General features: G+C 46.7%; 1 protein-coding gene across 1 annotated transcript in view; it reads right to left on the minus strand.

The window, feature by feature from the left end:
• Positions 1-14,988, minus strand: part of LOC148542825 (guanylate cyclase 2G-like) — a 91,129-nt gene that overhangs the window by 7,116 nt on the left and 69,025 nt on the right. Inside the window, exons 16-19 of the mRNA XM_088464485.1 lie at positions 14,590-14,730; positions 7,348-7,540; positions 5,691-5,865; positions 1,528-1,626 (exon numbers count right to left, since the gene is read on the minus strand). Of these exons, the coding sequence (XP_088320611.1) occupies positions 1,528-1,626; positions 5,691-5,865; positions 7,348-7,540; positions 14,590-14,730 (608 nt within the window). The remainder of the gene's footprint in view (positions 1-1,527; positions 1,627-5,690; positions 5,866-7,347; positions 7,541-14,589; positions 14,731-14,988) is intronic.

Genomic DNA, 14,988 nt, shown 5'->3' on the forward strand with positions numbered 1-14,988 from the left:
TACTACTGCTACTGCTACTACTGCTACTACTACTACTACTACTGCTACTGCTACTGCTACTACTGCTACTGCTACTACTACTACTGCTACTACTACTACTACTACTTCTGCTACTATTACTACTACTACTGCTACTGCTGCTACTGCTACTACTACTGCTACTACTACTACTACTGCTACTGCTACTACTACTACTACTACTGCTACTGCTACTGCTACTGCTGCTACTGCTACTGCTACTGCTGCTACTGCTACTACTACTGCTACTACTACTGCTACTACTACTACTACTACTGCTACTGCTGCTACTGCTACTACTACTACTACTGCTGCTACTACTACTACTAATAATAATAATAAAACGCAAAGAGAAAATAGAGCTCATGTATACAGATGCGCCCTGTTACCTTGTGGCTGATCGCGGCACAAACGTGCATACGCATTGCACCATGCGTTTTCCCGCACCTGCATATGCTATGGTACGCTATGGCGTGCACTGCGATCGCACCATGCATTCCTATGGAGGCACGATTGCATACACAGTGCGCGTATCCGCTCTAGGGCACGGGTTTCGTGCTATGCATAGTGCGATTTGCCGTGCCAGCAGCAAGAATATAGCTGGGCATATCTGTATGTATCTGGAAAGAGTACAATTATTGCTGGACGGAAGACAGAACAGTGAAATGATGGCACATTGTGTCTGGTTTGTGCTAATGACATTGCCGAAGTTACTCCGTGCACATTGGGCCTGATTCAGCAAGGATCGCAGATTCTAATAAGCACGCAATCGGCAGATTGTTGCGTTCTGACAATGCGTATCGCAGTGACCATGCAGACCCATCGCAGAATGATTGATAGGAAGCGCCGTTTGTGGGTGGTGACGAGGGGGTGGTCGATGAAACGCAGGCGTGTCAGTGCGTGTCAATGCCGTTGCAGGGGCGTGCACAAATTAGCCACTTCGATGCCCTACGCAGCCTGAGGACTCATAGCGTGCAATGAAATTAGCAATTTCTGACCTTGTGCAAGTGTGTGTGAGGCTGCGATGGTACTCGATTGTACCGATGGTTTTGCAGACTTGCTAAACATTACGGATTTGTGTAAAGTCAAGTGGGCATCCTTATGTAGTTCTGCGACGACATAGCGATCGCAATGGATTAGCGTACTATCGCAGTTGAACGGCGTGCGAAATCACAGCTGCGATGGCAATAGCAATGAATAGTGAATCAGGCCCATTGTCATTTCCTGCAATAGGACAACAGCAAGTAGTGCGCTATACAGCAACTGTGCAATGCTGATCATTGGGAACCTGGCTGGAATAATCCTTTTTTAGTTGAGAAGCATATTACATGGTATGTTACATGGTATATTACATGGTATGTTACATGGTATATTACATGGTATGTTATGTTACATGGTATATTACATGGTAGCACAATGTAATTGAATGGAACTTATTTTAGACACATGACGTTACTAATAGTGACCGATACATCACACAAACTCGTCACATACAGCGGGAACACCTACGTAAACTGTTGCTTTCCATTCTTGACGCTGTGTTAACGGTGTCCCCAAACAGACAGTATCTGGGCATCGTCACGCCCACCACCCCGGCCACGACGGGACCTGGAGCCAGCAGATGGAGGCAGAGATGAGAGAGTTACTTTATCATTAACTTTTATTCATAACAACACACTGTCAGACACACGCATACACCTGCTCAGGCACTACAGGGGAAAGCTCAATTAAAGGGGTTTTCCGCCATAGGCTCATGTTCAATTTGAGGTGAAAAGTCCAGACTTTTCGCCTGCTGGACTTTTCGTCTCCTTCGCCTGTTTTCCAGGCGGAAAAGTATCTCGCACGTGCCCGCTATTCCCCGTATTCAATTCCAAAGTAGGCGAAATGGGGAACAAGCGAAACTTGGATCGGCGAAAAAAATACGGGAATTTTCGGGAAATAATTGTAGGACCGCCCTAAAGATGTCCAGACCTCGGGGATCACTATGGGTACCCCCATTTTTGCCTGCAGAAGAAAGTTGGCTTTTAAATAGATGCAGCAGGTGGTTATTTTTCCCGACATTGAAGAAGTGATGCAGAATAGCACTTTTTTTTTTTTTTTTCGTTTTTAAAAGTGGTCCCATTAAATTTGGGGTACATGAAAATGTAGGTAAGCATATTTTTAAGTCCCTAAAGGTAATTTTAAAAATACTTCAAAAATACAGCTGCCGATACTCTGCGCAATGAAAAAACACCTGTCATATATTTGGGGACCTCACCAGAATTAATTTCATTAGTTTGGCATTTTGTTGACCTATTTTTTTTTTTTCATCCCAAAATTTTTTACATTTTTTTTGGGGTGTCCCAATTAGGGGGTCATTCAGACCCGGTCGCGAGCGCTGAGCGCTCGCAACCGGGTCGATGTTTCCCCACTGGGCATGCGCACGTCGGAGCTGGCTCCGACGTGCACATGCGCGAGACCCGGCTAGCGACGGGCGCTCCGTCGCTTGGGGTCTCGCACCAAAGGGGGCGAGCTCTCGATGGTGAGTGACAGCTCGCCCCGTTTGGGAGGCGGGCAGGGGGCGTGGCCGGCCAAACAGAGGGGTTCCCGACGGAACGCTTGCTGTTTGGGGGTGGCCCCACTGACATCAGCAATGATGTCAGGGGGGAACTTCCTGCTCGATCAGAGTAGGAAGCTCCCTGGGGCTTGCGAGTGCCGAGACCCAACCTTAGGGTCTCATCGCAAGCCCTGATGGTCGCGATGGTCTTGACCATCGCGACCATCACCCTGGTCAGTTACCAGAGCTGTGGGTGGTAACCCACAGCTTAGCAATCGACCAAGAGGCGGCACTACAAGATGCAAGCGGCCGCCCTCATTCAGAGCGACCGGGAAATATGCCTGGGACTCCCCTAAAGATGTCCAGACATGAGGGATCACTATGGGTACCCCCATTTTTGCCTGCAGAAGGAAGTCGGGTTTGTAATAGCCGAGCAAGGTGCAATTTTGCGGCTATGAAGAAGTGGTAAAGAATAGTACTTAGGAATAGTTATTTTCCCCCAGAAAAAAATCTATCAAATTTGGGGTACATGAAAATGGGGGTAAGCATTTTTTTAAGTCCCTAAAGTTATTTATTCAAATCTGCCAAACTGCACCTGCCGCTTGCCCCCGCAATGAAGAAAACACGTGCCGCATACATGGGGATCCGACCTGAATTAATTTAGATAGTTTGGCACAATTAAACATAATTTTTTGGGGGTGTCCCAAATATTTTTAAACTTTTTTTGACGCAGTTTACCTTTAGGGGACTCTCTTAAGGCTGCACGAGGGTTCCAGCAATGATGTACCCCAAAACCGCAATTTTGCACTTTTTTCCGCCTGCTATTCCTAGGCGAAACTTTTTCGCCTAGTACATTGCATTGACGTTCCGCCTAGGCAAAAAGTCTTCCAAATTGAATACGGAGGAAAGTCAAAACAGGCGAAAATGACGTCATCGGCGAAAATGTATCGTGGATCCGGAATTTTCGCCTCAAATTGAATACGGGCCTTAAGCTGGCCACACACTAGACCAACTTTCATCCAACCATCCATCCAGATTTTCATTCCAACCAATCAACTAGTTGGGTGTAAGTTGGTCTAGTGTGTGGCCAGCTTTAGTCTATAATATGTGGTTGAACAACTGTTTTCCCGGGATACTGGCACAGTAGACAATACTCCCACATACTTCTCCCATTAAGTGAGCTGGGGCGTGATGATATTTTCTATGAAATTAGTCATCTTGGCCCTCTCCCCCCCCCCCAATCAAGGCATCGTCCCATGGGGTCGGGACTGGGATGCCCACTTCTTCAACCTAGTCTCCCACTCTCTGACTGTAACCACCTTTCCTTTTACCTTACCTTGTCCCATCACCCTCACACCTACCCCAAAATAAATGGGCACACATTCTCCCCTTAATATCCTCCACCCAGTCTTCTTCTCTGTCACTCACGCCACTTTATCCTGCCACCTGCAAAAAGGCTCCCATTCTGCTGGGCACCAATGCTGCCTTCAATAGTTACATACTAATTCTGTATTCTCACTTTACAGTTCTCTCTCTCACCAAACAATGCTACTTTAGGTCCCTAATAACCACCCATTGCAACAACCTCCATCACCTCATCACTAACATGAACTCACTTTATACCCTCCCATCTTACCTTCCCTCACTGCTCATGAATTTCGCACCTACTTCAATGGCAAAATTGACACCATCTGATAACCCCCCCCCACCCCACCCCCCAATGCTCCCCATCCACCCACACGCACCTCCTTCCCTTCCACACCTTGGATCTACACTGTCCTCTCTTCCTATCTCCTCCCTCTCCATTTCATCTGCTTAGTGTCAACGTCTAGCCCAGATCTGCAATCTCATGTTTGTCGGTCGGCATGTCGGCAAACTCTACTCACACTCTACTTGGCTTCAATCGGTTTATGTCCTCGACACACCAAAACTGGCCTAACCGAAGTGACCAAAAATGTCCTTATGTCTAAATTAATGTCTCTACATCTGACTCACGCACCCCCTAATTTTTCTGTCCGTTGGAGTCCCTCAAAGCTCTGTTTTTGGCCCTCTGCATTTCTTTCCTTACACCACTTCTCTCACCAAACTCTCTGGCCCCGTTGGCCTTGATTACCACCACTAAGCACATGATGCTCAACAATACCTCTCCTCGTCCAACCTCTCGTCATCTCTGATATACCAAGTGCCTCTCCGCCATCTTCACCTGCTTGTCCCAATGCTCAAACTCAGCATGTCCAAAACCAAACACACAAGACACCACCACCCTCCACCACTCCTCCATCATTTCCTGTATTGTATTGTTGCAGTCTCCTGGTAACTGCCCTTCCCCTCACCATCGCTCCACTCTTCAATCCATCCTAAATGCTGTGGGGAGACTAATCCCTTCTCCTGTCATTCAACGTCCATCTTCCCTCTCTGCAATGCTCTAAACTGACTTCCCAATTCCTCCAGAACTTTTTTGAAGCTGCTCACCCCAACCTACAAAGCCCTCACTAACACCTGCCCTTCATACATCTGTGACCTCTCTGTCTGACCTGCACTTCTATTCTCTCCTAATTACCACCTCTCATTCTCCTACCAGACTTCTTACGCATTGCTCCCAACATCTAGAACTAATTCCCCACCTTACTAGGCTATTAATCATCTTAATCATCAAAATCTTAAGCACTCCCTTAAAATGCCCTTTTGACCTTTCCTGTCCCCATCCCCAGCCGAGACTATGCCTTTGAACCCTCTTCCTCACAGCTGACACTTTATATTGCCTCGGATATCAACCTCTCTCCAGACTGTAAGATGTCTCGAGCAGGGCCCTCACTGTTTCTGCCACGTTTGTACCTGTTATATGTCTTTATTTTGTTTACACTGAAGAACTTGTATGATTCTAACGTCATCTTCTATATTTGCTGTGTATTGTGCTGATGTATTTCTTTGTATGCTCTACTTTGTATATTTCATCTAGTACTATATTTTAGGACGCTGTCTTTCTGGTGGTGCAGAACATTCTTGCGCCTTAGGAATAAACTATAGCGATGATAAAAGCAGAGAAAGTCATGCGGAGCACAAATACATCTGAGTGTAGGGATATGGGATTGGATGTATAGGCAAGGCTTTCGGCACAGATACGGTAACGTCCTACCTGTGTGCAGCCCAATGCGCAGCTTCAGCTTTTCCTCTGGCATGTGTCGGATTCTGAAGGACAGCATGGCGCTGAGAAAGTGGAGAGACATGGTGGCGATTTCCCCAATGTGTCTTAAACCATTCTGTATCGGGAGGCCACTGGCAACCATGTATGCGTCTCCAATGGTTTCCACCTGCGGACAACATTAGTGCTGGTCAGGGTTCATGCCAAATGGGACATTATCTGACTCTTTGCTATGCAATAACTGATGTGACTATTTCCATAAACATTGATGTGTTGATGGAGGGGTTTAGCGGAGGCCCGGATCCTCCGGGAGCCCCCTCCCTTACCTGGCAGGAGAAGCAGCAGTCTCCCCTGGCTGTGCTGATCATGCCTACCCCCCGCAACCGGATTTGCCTCTGACTGAGGGGCACATAGCGCCCCCCTGTAGAGCGCAAATAATATTTATTTATTAATGTAAGGAGACATAGCCCTGCCAGACACACTAGGCCACGCCCTCCAAAAGTACCAGGGCATGGCACAGCTGTCTACCTACAGACCTATGTACACAAACTAGTAATGGACCCGACATCTGCTGGGTCACCTCAGCTGCTCCACCCCCCAGCAGCTCCCCCTGTTCCTGCCCCGTCTTCTCCGTCCACACCCATCCCTCTACCAAAATCGGAGCAAAGCATCAGACTGACTGCTGTACTGTAGCTCAGTTTTGCACCAAATGCAATATTAGTAAATGATGCTTACTGATAGAAAACGATGACACCGTGGCCCCGTTTCTGGGCCGCAGGCAAAGCCGATATTTACGGAGTCGAGCGTTTTTGCTTTTTTTTTTTGCTTCTGACGAAAAGCCGAAAAAACGCACATGTCACACACTTCCCATGGTGTGTACGCACACAGGCGCAACTGAGACACAAGGGATCAGGTTTTTCTTGGAAAAGTCCTGGACGTTCCTGGTTGGTGGTATCACAGACGCACGGAGACAGTCCGTCTTATTGGCGTGTTGTGGAAGTGTCACAGGCGTGATGCTGAAGTATTTGCATACTCATACGCTTAATCGCTTACAAAGGAGGCCATACTCTGACAGAAAATCTGCACCAACCATAAGGCTGGTGCACGTTTCAAAAGTGTAACCGATGGTGGTGCACCAAAAGGTAAGTGGGTGCCTCGGTCCTTGCACAGTCAGACACACGCTTGTACATCACTGGAAGAGCTTATACTAGTATTAGCATATAATGCGACAAACGGCAAGAAACGCTAAAGCAGTCGCAGCGGCATCAGGCCCGCCATGTGGTAAATTATGTATACTGTAATACAATACTTGGTAAACTCGGCCAAATAGTAGTTAAGAACTTGTGTAAGAAGAGGCGACACTTAGGCTGGTCATCGGTTCAAAGCTAAAAAATGAGATGAAAGTAGACTCAAAAATTATCACAAACTAGGAAAAGCTACGATGTGATATCAGATAATTATTATATGCCAACTCATGCAACAGACAAGTCTAAAACTATATTATAGAATAGTACAAAGCTTTGTAAATATTGCCACTAAACACTTAAGCAAATTTCCTTCTGATCATTCTATTGTCACCCAGCTGGCTGTGTGACTGTATATAGAACATTCCTATAGGACCTGGCAGCAGGAATGAGAGACGTTTCCATACCTTATATACATCATATGCTTTGATAATATCGTCGAACAGGCTGTACAGGTCATTCAGCAAATCGACCACCTGCAGGGGGAGACTGGAGGAGCAGAGGGTGGTGAATCCCACTATGTCCGAGAAGAAGACTGTGACCGAGCTGAAGCTCTCGGGTTCCACCGACTTTCCGGCCATCAGCTGCTCTGCAATAAAGCTGAAAATACAAAATGTATAGCACGTGAACGACCCCACCAGGGACCATAGGAATAATCCCGGTATCCCATATTTCATCTTCAATGACACAGCTTTAATCCTCACAGTCCTACAGACCTAGGTCATTACGTTACAGAGACCTTCCTCATTATCCAACCACTACGGTTTGATGATGCGTCTGATGGTGGCAACTAAAGTTGGGTTGGTTGTGTCTGCAGCCACTCAAAGTTGGCGTCTCAGTCCTTGAACAGTCAGACGCACGGCTGCACAACAGTGGTAGGTCTGGCGCGACTACGGCAACAGACAGTAGTGCAGTCGTAGCAGCTTACGACGCAGAATCGGGACCAAATGTTACCTGGTGCTATGGTCACACAAATACTACAGCCGTGGCCAAAAGTTTTGAGAATGACACACGTATTGGTTGTCGCAAAGTCTGCTGCTTCAGTGTTTTTATACCTTTTTGTCAGATGTTACTATGGTATATTGAAGTAAAACTACAAGTATTTCATAATTGATCAAAGGTTTTTATTAACAATTACATTAAGTTTATACAAATAGTCAACATTTGCAGTGTTGAGCCTTCTTTTTCAAGCCCTCTGCAATTCGCCCCGGCATGCTGTCAATCAACTTCTGGGCCACATACTGACTGATGGCCGCCCATTCTTACCTAATCAATTCTTGGAGTTTGTCAGAATTTGTGAGTTTTGACAAACTCCAAACTGTTATTCTAACATCTGACAAAAAAGGTCTAAAAACACTGGAGCAGCAAACTTTGTGAATACCAATACTTGTGTCATCCTCAAAACTTTTGCCCACTGCTGTGTATAATTGGATACCTAGCTAATTCTGTATTAAATTGAATCCATTGAATCACAGCACAATAGTGACATCTACTGGTAAAATATGGTAAAACGGCATACAAATTATAGATTTATATCACTTATTTATTTGCAGTTATTTATATAGGGCCTGATTTACGTAAATGTCCGATATTTAATTATCTGTGCACACGCAGAAGTCGCACATGTACATACCCCAGGGGCGGGCTGCACCAATCATTTTTTTAGTGAAAATCAGCAGTTACCGCCAACAGCTTCAGTGAAATGCTTATATCGCATATGCATCATGGGGTTTTGTCTACTCGTGGACGCACAGATTACCGCCTGAAGCTAATCACCGCATATTCTCCTCAGTGCGGCTTTCCCCCATGTAAGCCAATGGCGCCTCCCAGTTCTGGGTATGCCTCATTGGTGATGTTGATGTTTACTCGGCAGTGAATGGCAGTTTATGATCTTGTTGTGGCGGAGTTTACTTCTCTCTACTCTACAGTGTTATACAGAGCCTTATTTGTTACAGCAGACTGACAAAAATATATTTAAAGGTATATAAGTTAATGCACAGATTCTTTTAACTATCGTGTGCATAACCTTCGGGGGTTTCACTAAATCGTGCCGGAGACTGAGAGCTTGGCGTCCGGAGAGATGTTCTGCGCAAGTCAGAAATAAGCCCTTTGTGCATGTGCACTGGCAACAAGTGCCTACCTGTCGGACATCGCTGAGAGTGCCGGTTATCGCAATGACCGGACTGTCAGGTGAAAAATAGCGCATACCAGCAGTCGCAAAAATAAAAAATTTAGTTTTTTTTTAAAAGCGGTAGGCGCCGTTAATTATCACATATAAGCGACGATTGGTGCATCCTGCCCCTGGTCCTGTGACGTTGGTCAAGGTGCCCCAAAAACTGCAGCATGAATGGCATCTGTAAGGATAAACTACACCCTCCTGGGTCAGTATATGGCATGTGTGTAAGGATAAACTACACCCTCCTGGATCAGTATATGGCATGTGTGTAAGGATCAACTACACCCTCCTGGGTCAGTATATGGCATGTGTGTAAGGATAAACTACACCCTCCTGGGTCAGTATATGGCATGTGTGTAAGGATAAACTACACCCTCCTGGATCAGTATATGGCATGTGTGTAAGGATAAACTACACCCTCCTGGATCAGTATATGACATGTGTGTAAAGATAAACCACACCCTCCTGGATCAGTATATGGCATGTGTGTAAAGATAAACTACACCCTCCTGGGTCAGTATATGGCATGTGTGTAAGGATAAACCACCCCCTCCTGGGTCAGTATATGGCATGTGTTTAAGGATAAACTACACCCTCCTGGATCAGTATAAGACATGTGTGTAAGGATAAACCACACCCTCCTGGGTCAGTATATGGCATGTCTGTAAGGATAAACCACACCCTACTGGGTCAGTATATGGCATGTGTGCAAGGATAAACCACACCCTCCTGGGTCAGTATATGGCATGTGTGTAAGGGTAAACCACACCCTCCTGGGTCAGTATATGGCATGTGTGTGCAAGGGTAAACTAAACCTCCTGGGTCAGTATATGGCATGTGTGTAAGGATAAACTACACCCTCCTGGGTCAGTATATGCCATGTGTGCAAGGGTAAACCACACCCTCCTGGGTCAGTATATGGCATGTGTGCAAGGGTAAACCACACCCTCCTGGGTCAGTATATGGCATGTGTGCAAGGGTAAACTAAACCTCCTGGGTCAGTATATGGCATGTGTGTAAGGATAAACTACACCCTCCTGGGTCAGTATATGGCATGTGTGTAAGGATAAACTAAACCCTCCTGGGTCAGTATATGGCATGTCTGTTTGGATAAACCACACCCTCCTGGGTCAGTATATGGCATGTGTGTAAGGATAAACTACACCCTCCTGGATCAGTATATGACATGTGTGTAAGGATAAACCACACCCTCCTGGGTCAGTATATGGCATGTGTGTAAGGATAAACTACACCCTCCTGGGTCACTATATGGCATGTGTGTAAGGATAAACCACACCCTCCTGGGTCAGTATATGGCATGTGTGTAAGGATAAACTACACCCTCCTGGGTCAGTATATGGCATGTGTGTAAGGATAAACCACACCCTCCTGGGTCAGTATATGGCATGTGTGTAAGGATAAACCACACCCTCCTGGGTCAGTATATGGCATGTGTGTAAGGATAAACTAAACCTCCTGGGTCAGTATATGGCATGTGTGTAAGGATAAACCACACCCTCCTGGGTCAGTATATGGCATGTGTGTAAGGATAAACTAAACCTCCTGGGTCAGTATATGGCATGTGTGTAAGGAAAAACTACACCCTCCTGGATCAGTATATGGCATGTGTGTAAGGATAAACTAAACCTCCTGGGTCAGTATATGGCATGTGTGTAAGGATAAACCACACCCTCCTGGGTCAGTATATGGCATGTGTGTAAGGATAAACTAAACCTCCTGGGTCAGTATATGGCATGTGTGTAAGGAAAAACTACACCCTCCTGGGTCAGTATATGGCATGTGTGTAAGGATAAACCACCCCCTCCTGGGTCAGTATATGGCATGTGTGTAAGGATAAACTACACCCTCCTGGGTCAGTATATGACATGTGTGTAAGGATAAACCACACCCTCCTGGGTCAGTATATGGCATGTGTGTAAGGAAAAACCACACCCTCCTGGGTCAGTATATGGCATGTGTGTAAGGATAAACTACACCCTCCTGGGTCAGTATATGGCATGTGTGTAAGGATAAACTAAACCTCCTGGGTCAGTATATGGCATGTGTGTAAGGAAAAACTACACCCTCCTGGGTCAGTATATGGCATGTGTGTAAGGATAAACTACACCCTCCTGGATGAGTATATGGCATGTGTGCAAGGATAAACTACACCCTCCTGGGCCAGTATATGGCATGTCTGTAAGGATAAACTAAACCCTCCTGGGTCAGTATATGGCATGTATGTAAGGATAAACCACACCCTCCTGGGTCACTATATGGCATGTGTGCAAGGATAAATTACACCCTCCTGGGCATGCTTGCCGACTATCTGGGTGCCCCTTCCGGGAGGGAGCAACCAGATCGGCTTTACTGGGGGGGCGTGGCCAGCAAATGGGGCGAGGCCAGCCAGACTAAAAGAGTATGCGGGCGGAGCGGGGGGCGGAGCCACGTAATCGCGTCACTTTGGCCCCGCCCCCGCTACACACTGACGATATTACAGGCAGCGTGAAGCAGGGGGTGGGGCCAAAATGACGCAATTCGCGTCACAGGTCCCCCGCTGCCGAGGATTTTACTGTTATTTCAGTGGGGGGCAGGAGGGGTTTGCAGCCGCCTGGAGACTTGCCTGTCTTCCCGGGAGATCGGGAGCGGCACCCGATTTTCGGGAGGCTCCCGACTAAATCGGGAGGGTAGGCAAGTATGCTACTGGGTCACTATATGGCATGTGTGTAAGGATAAACCACACCCTCCTGGGTCACTATATGGCATGTGTGTAAGGATAAACTAAACCTCCTGGGTCAGTATATGGCATGTGTGTAAGGAAAAACTACACCCTCCTGGGTCAGTATATGACATGTGTGTAAGGATAAACCACACCCTCCTGGGTCAGTATATGGCATGTGTGTAAGGATAAACCACACCCTCCTGGGTCAGTATATGGCATGTGTGTAAGGATAAACCACACCCTCCTGGGTCAGTATATGGCATTTGTGTAAGGATAAACTACACCCTCCTGGGTCAGTATATGGCATGTGTGTAAGGATAAACTACACCCTCCTGGGTCAGTATATGGCATGTGTGTAAGGATAAACCACACCCTCCTGGGTCAGTATATGGCATGTGTGTAAGGATAAACTACACCCTCCTGGATCAGTATATGGCATGTGTGTAAGGATAAACTACACCCTCCTGGGTCAGTATATGGCATGTGTGTAAGGATAAACTACACCCTCCTGGGTCAGTATATGGCATGTGTGTAAGGATTAACCACATCCTCCTGGGTCAGAATATGGCATGTGTGTTTGGATAAACCACACCCTCCTGGGTCAGTATATGGCATGTGTGTAAGGATAAACTAAACCTCCTGGGTCAGTATATGGCATGTGTGTAAGGAAAAACCACACCCTCCTGGGTCAGTATATGGCATGTGTGTTTGGATAAACCACACCCTCCTGGGTCAGTATATGGCATGTGTGTAAGGAAAAACCACACCCTCCTGGGTCAGTATATGGCATTTGTGTAAGGAAAAACTACACCCTCCTGGGTCAGTATATGGCATGTGTGTAAGGATAAACCACACCCTCCTGGGTCAGTATATGGCATGTGTGTAAGGATAAACCACACCCTCCTGGGTCAGTGTATGGCATGTGTGTAAGGAAAAACTATACCCTCCTGGTTCAGTATATGGCATGTGTGTAAGGATAAACTACACCCTCCTGGATCAGTATATGACGTGTGTAAGGAAAAACTACACCCTCCTGGGTCAGTATATGGCATGTGTGTAAGGATAAACTACACTCTCCTGGGTCAGTATATGGCATGTATGTAAGGATAAACCACACCCTCCTGGGTCACTATATGGCATGTGTGCAAGGATAAACTACACCCTCCTGGGCATGCTTGCCGACTATCTGGGTGCCCCTTCCGGGAGGGAGCAGCCAGATCGGCTTTACTGGGGGGCGTGGCCAGCAAAAGGGGCGAGGCCAGCCAGTCTAAAAGAGTATGCGGGCGGAGCAGGGGGTGGAGCCACGTGATCGCGTCACTTTGGCCCCGCCCCTGCTACACACTGCCGATATTACAGGCAGCGTGAAGCAGGGGGCAGGGCCAAAATGACGCGATTCGCGTCACAGGTCCCCCACTGCCGAGGATTTTACTGTAATTGCGGTGGGGGGCAGGAGGGGTTTGCAGCCGCCTGGAGACTTGCCTGTCTTCCCGGGAGGTCGGGAGCGGCACCCGATTTTCGGGAGGCTCCCGACTAAAGTGGGAGGGTAGGCAAGTATGCTACTGGGTCACTATATGGCATGTGTGTAAGGATAAACCACACCCTCCTGGGTCACTATATGGCATGTGTGTAAGGATAAACCACACCCTCCTGGGTCACTATATGGCATGTGTGTAAGGATAAACTAAACCTCCTGGGTCAGTATATGGCATGTATGTAAGGATAAACTACACTCTCCTGGGTCAGTATATGGCATGTGTGTAAGGATAAACTACACTCTCCTGGGTCAGTATATGGCATGTGTGTAAGGATAAACTACACCCTCCTGGGTCAGTATATGGCATGTGTGTAAGGATAAACTAAACCTCCTGGGTCAGTATATGGCATGTATGTAAGGATAAACCACACCCTCCTGGGTCAGTATATGGCATGTGTGTAAGGATAAACCACACCCTCCTGGGTCAGTATATGGCATGTGTGTAAGGATAAACTAAACCCTCCTGGGTCACTATATGGCATGTGTGTAAGGATAAACCACACCCTCCTGGGTCAGTATATGGCATGTGTGTAAGGATAAACCACACCTTCCTGGGTCAGTATATGGCATGTGTGTAAGGAAAAACTACACCCTCCTGGGTCAGTATATGGCATGTGTGTGTAAGGATAAACCACACCCTCCTGGGTCAGTATATGGCATGTGTGTGTAAGGATAAACTACACCCTCCTGGGTCAGTATATGGCATGTATGTAAGGATAAACTACACCCTCCTGGGTCAGTATATGGCATGTGTGTAAGGATAAACCACACCCTCCTGGGTCAGTATATGGCATGTGTGTAAGGATAAACTAAACCCTCCTGGGTCAGTATATGGCATGTGTGTAAGGATAAACTAAACCCTCCTGGGTCAGTATATGGCATGTGTGTAAGGATAAACCACACCCTCCTGGGTCAGTATATGGCATGTGTGTAACGATAAGAATAATGGATATATTCTCTGTAAAGCGCTGCAGATTGTGTGTAAATACCTGGTAATAAGTAAAGAATGATCATAATCTGGATAGAACATGTCCGTCCTAACGTTGATGCTACTTAAACACCATAACCCCATATAAGGAGGGAGTTTGAGTTTCACTGATCAGTTAATAATACAGAGGATCTGTGGGACGCAGGGTGGATCCCGCAGGATATTTCCAGGAAGCAGGACATAAAGCGACGTCATATTCCGCAGCACTGCGCACGTTTCAGCTTCTTACCTGGGTAACATGGTTGATAACAACTTGTCGGTCTTTTTTTTCTCCGCCATCAGCTGGACCGTCCTCTCCTCCACGACCTCCTCCAGGTGATTGGCGTATTTCTCCAGCTTGTTCACCATATTATCCAGGATACTGACATGTCTATAGAGAGAAGTACACGTAGGGGATCCGGTCAGAATGTTGACAGTCAGTATGTCAACACTAGAATGCTGACATGTACTTTAGGTCTACAACCAATATGTCGATAAGAAAAAATGTCGTCATCTTTAAAATGTCGTTATTTTTTTTTAAAGGTGCCTATACACGGTGCGATTTTTTTACATGATTTGGCGTGTTCGATCAATCGTGTAAAAAGTGGCGTTTTCCTGGACGATTACGATGGCGATAAAGTCTGTGGGT

This window comes from Taudactylus pleione, unplaced genomic scaffold (genome assembly GCF_031769625.1).
Source record: "Taudactylus pleione unplaced genomic scaffold, aTauple2 ptg000008l, whole genome shotgun sequence".
Taxonomy (NCBI): domain Eukaryota; kingdom Metazoa; phylum Chordata; class Amphibia; order Anura; family Myobatrachidae; genus Taudactylus; species Taudactylus pleione.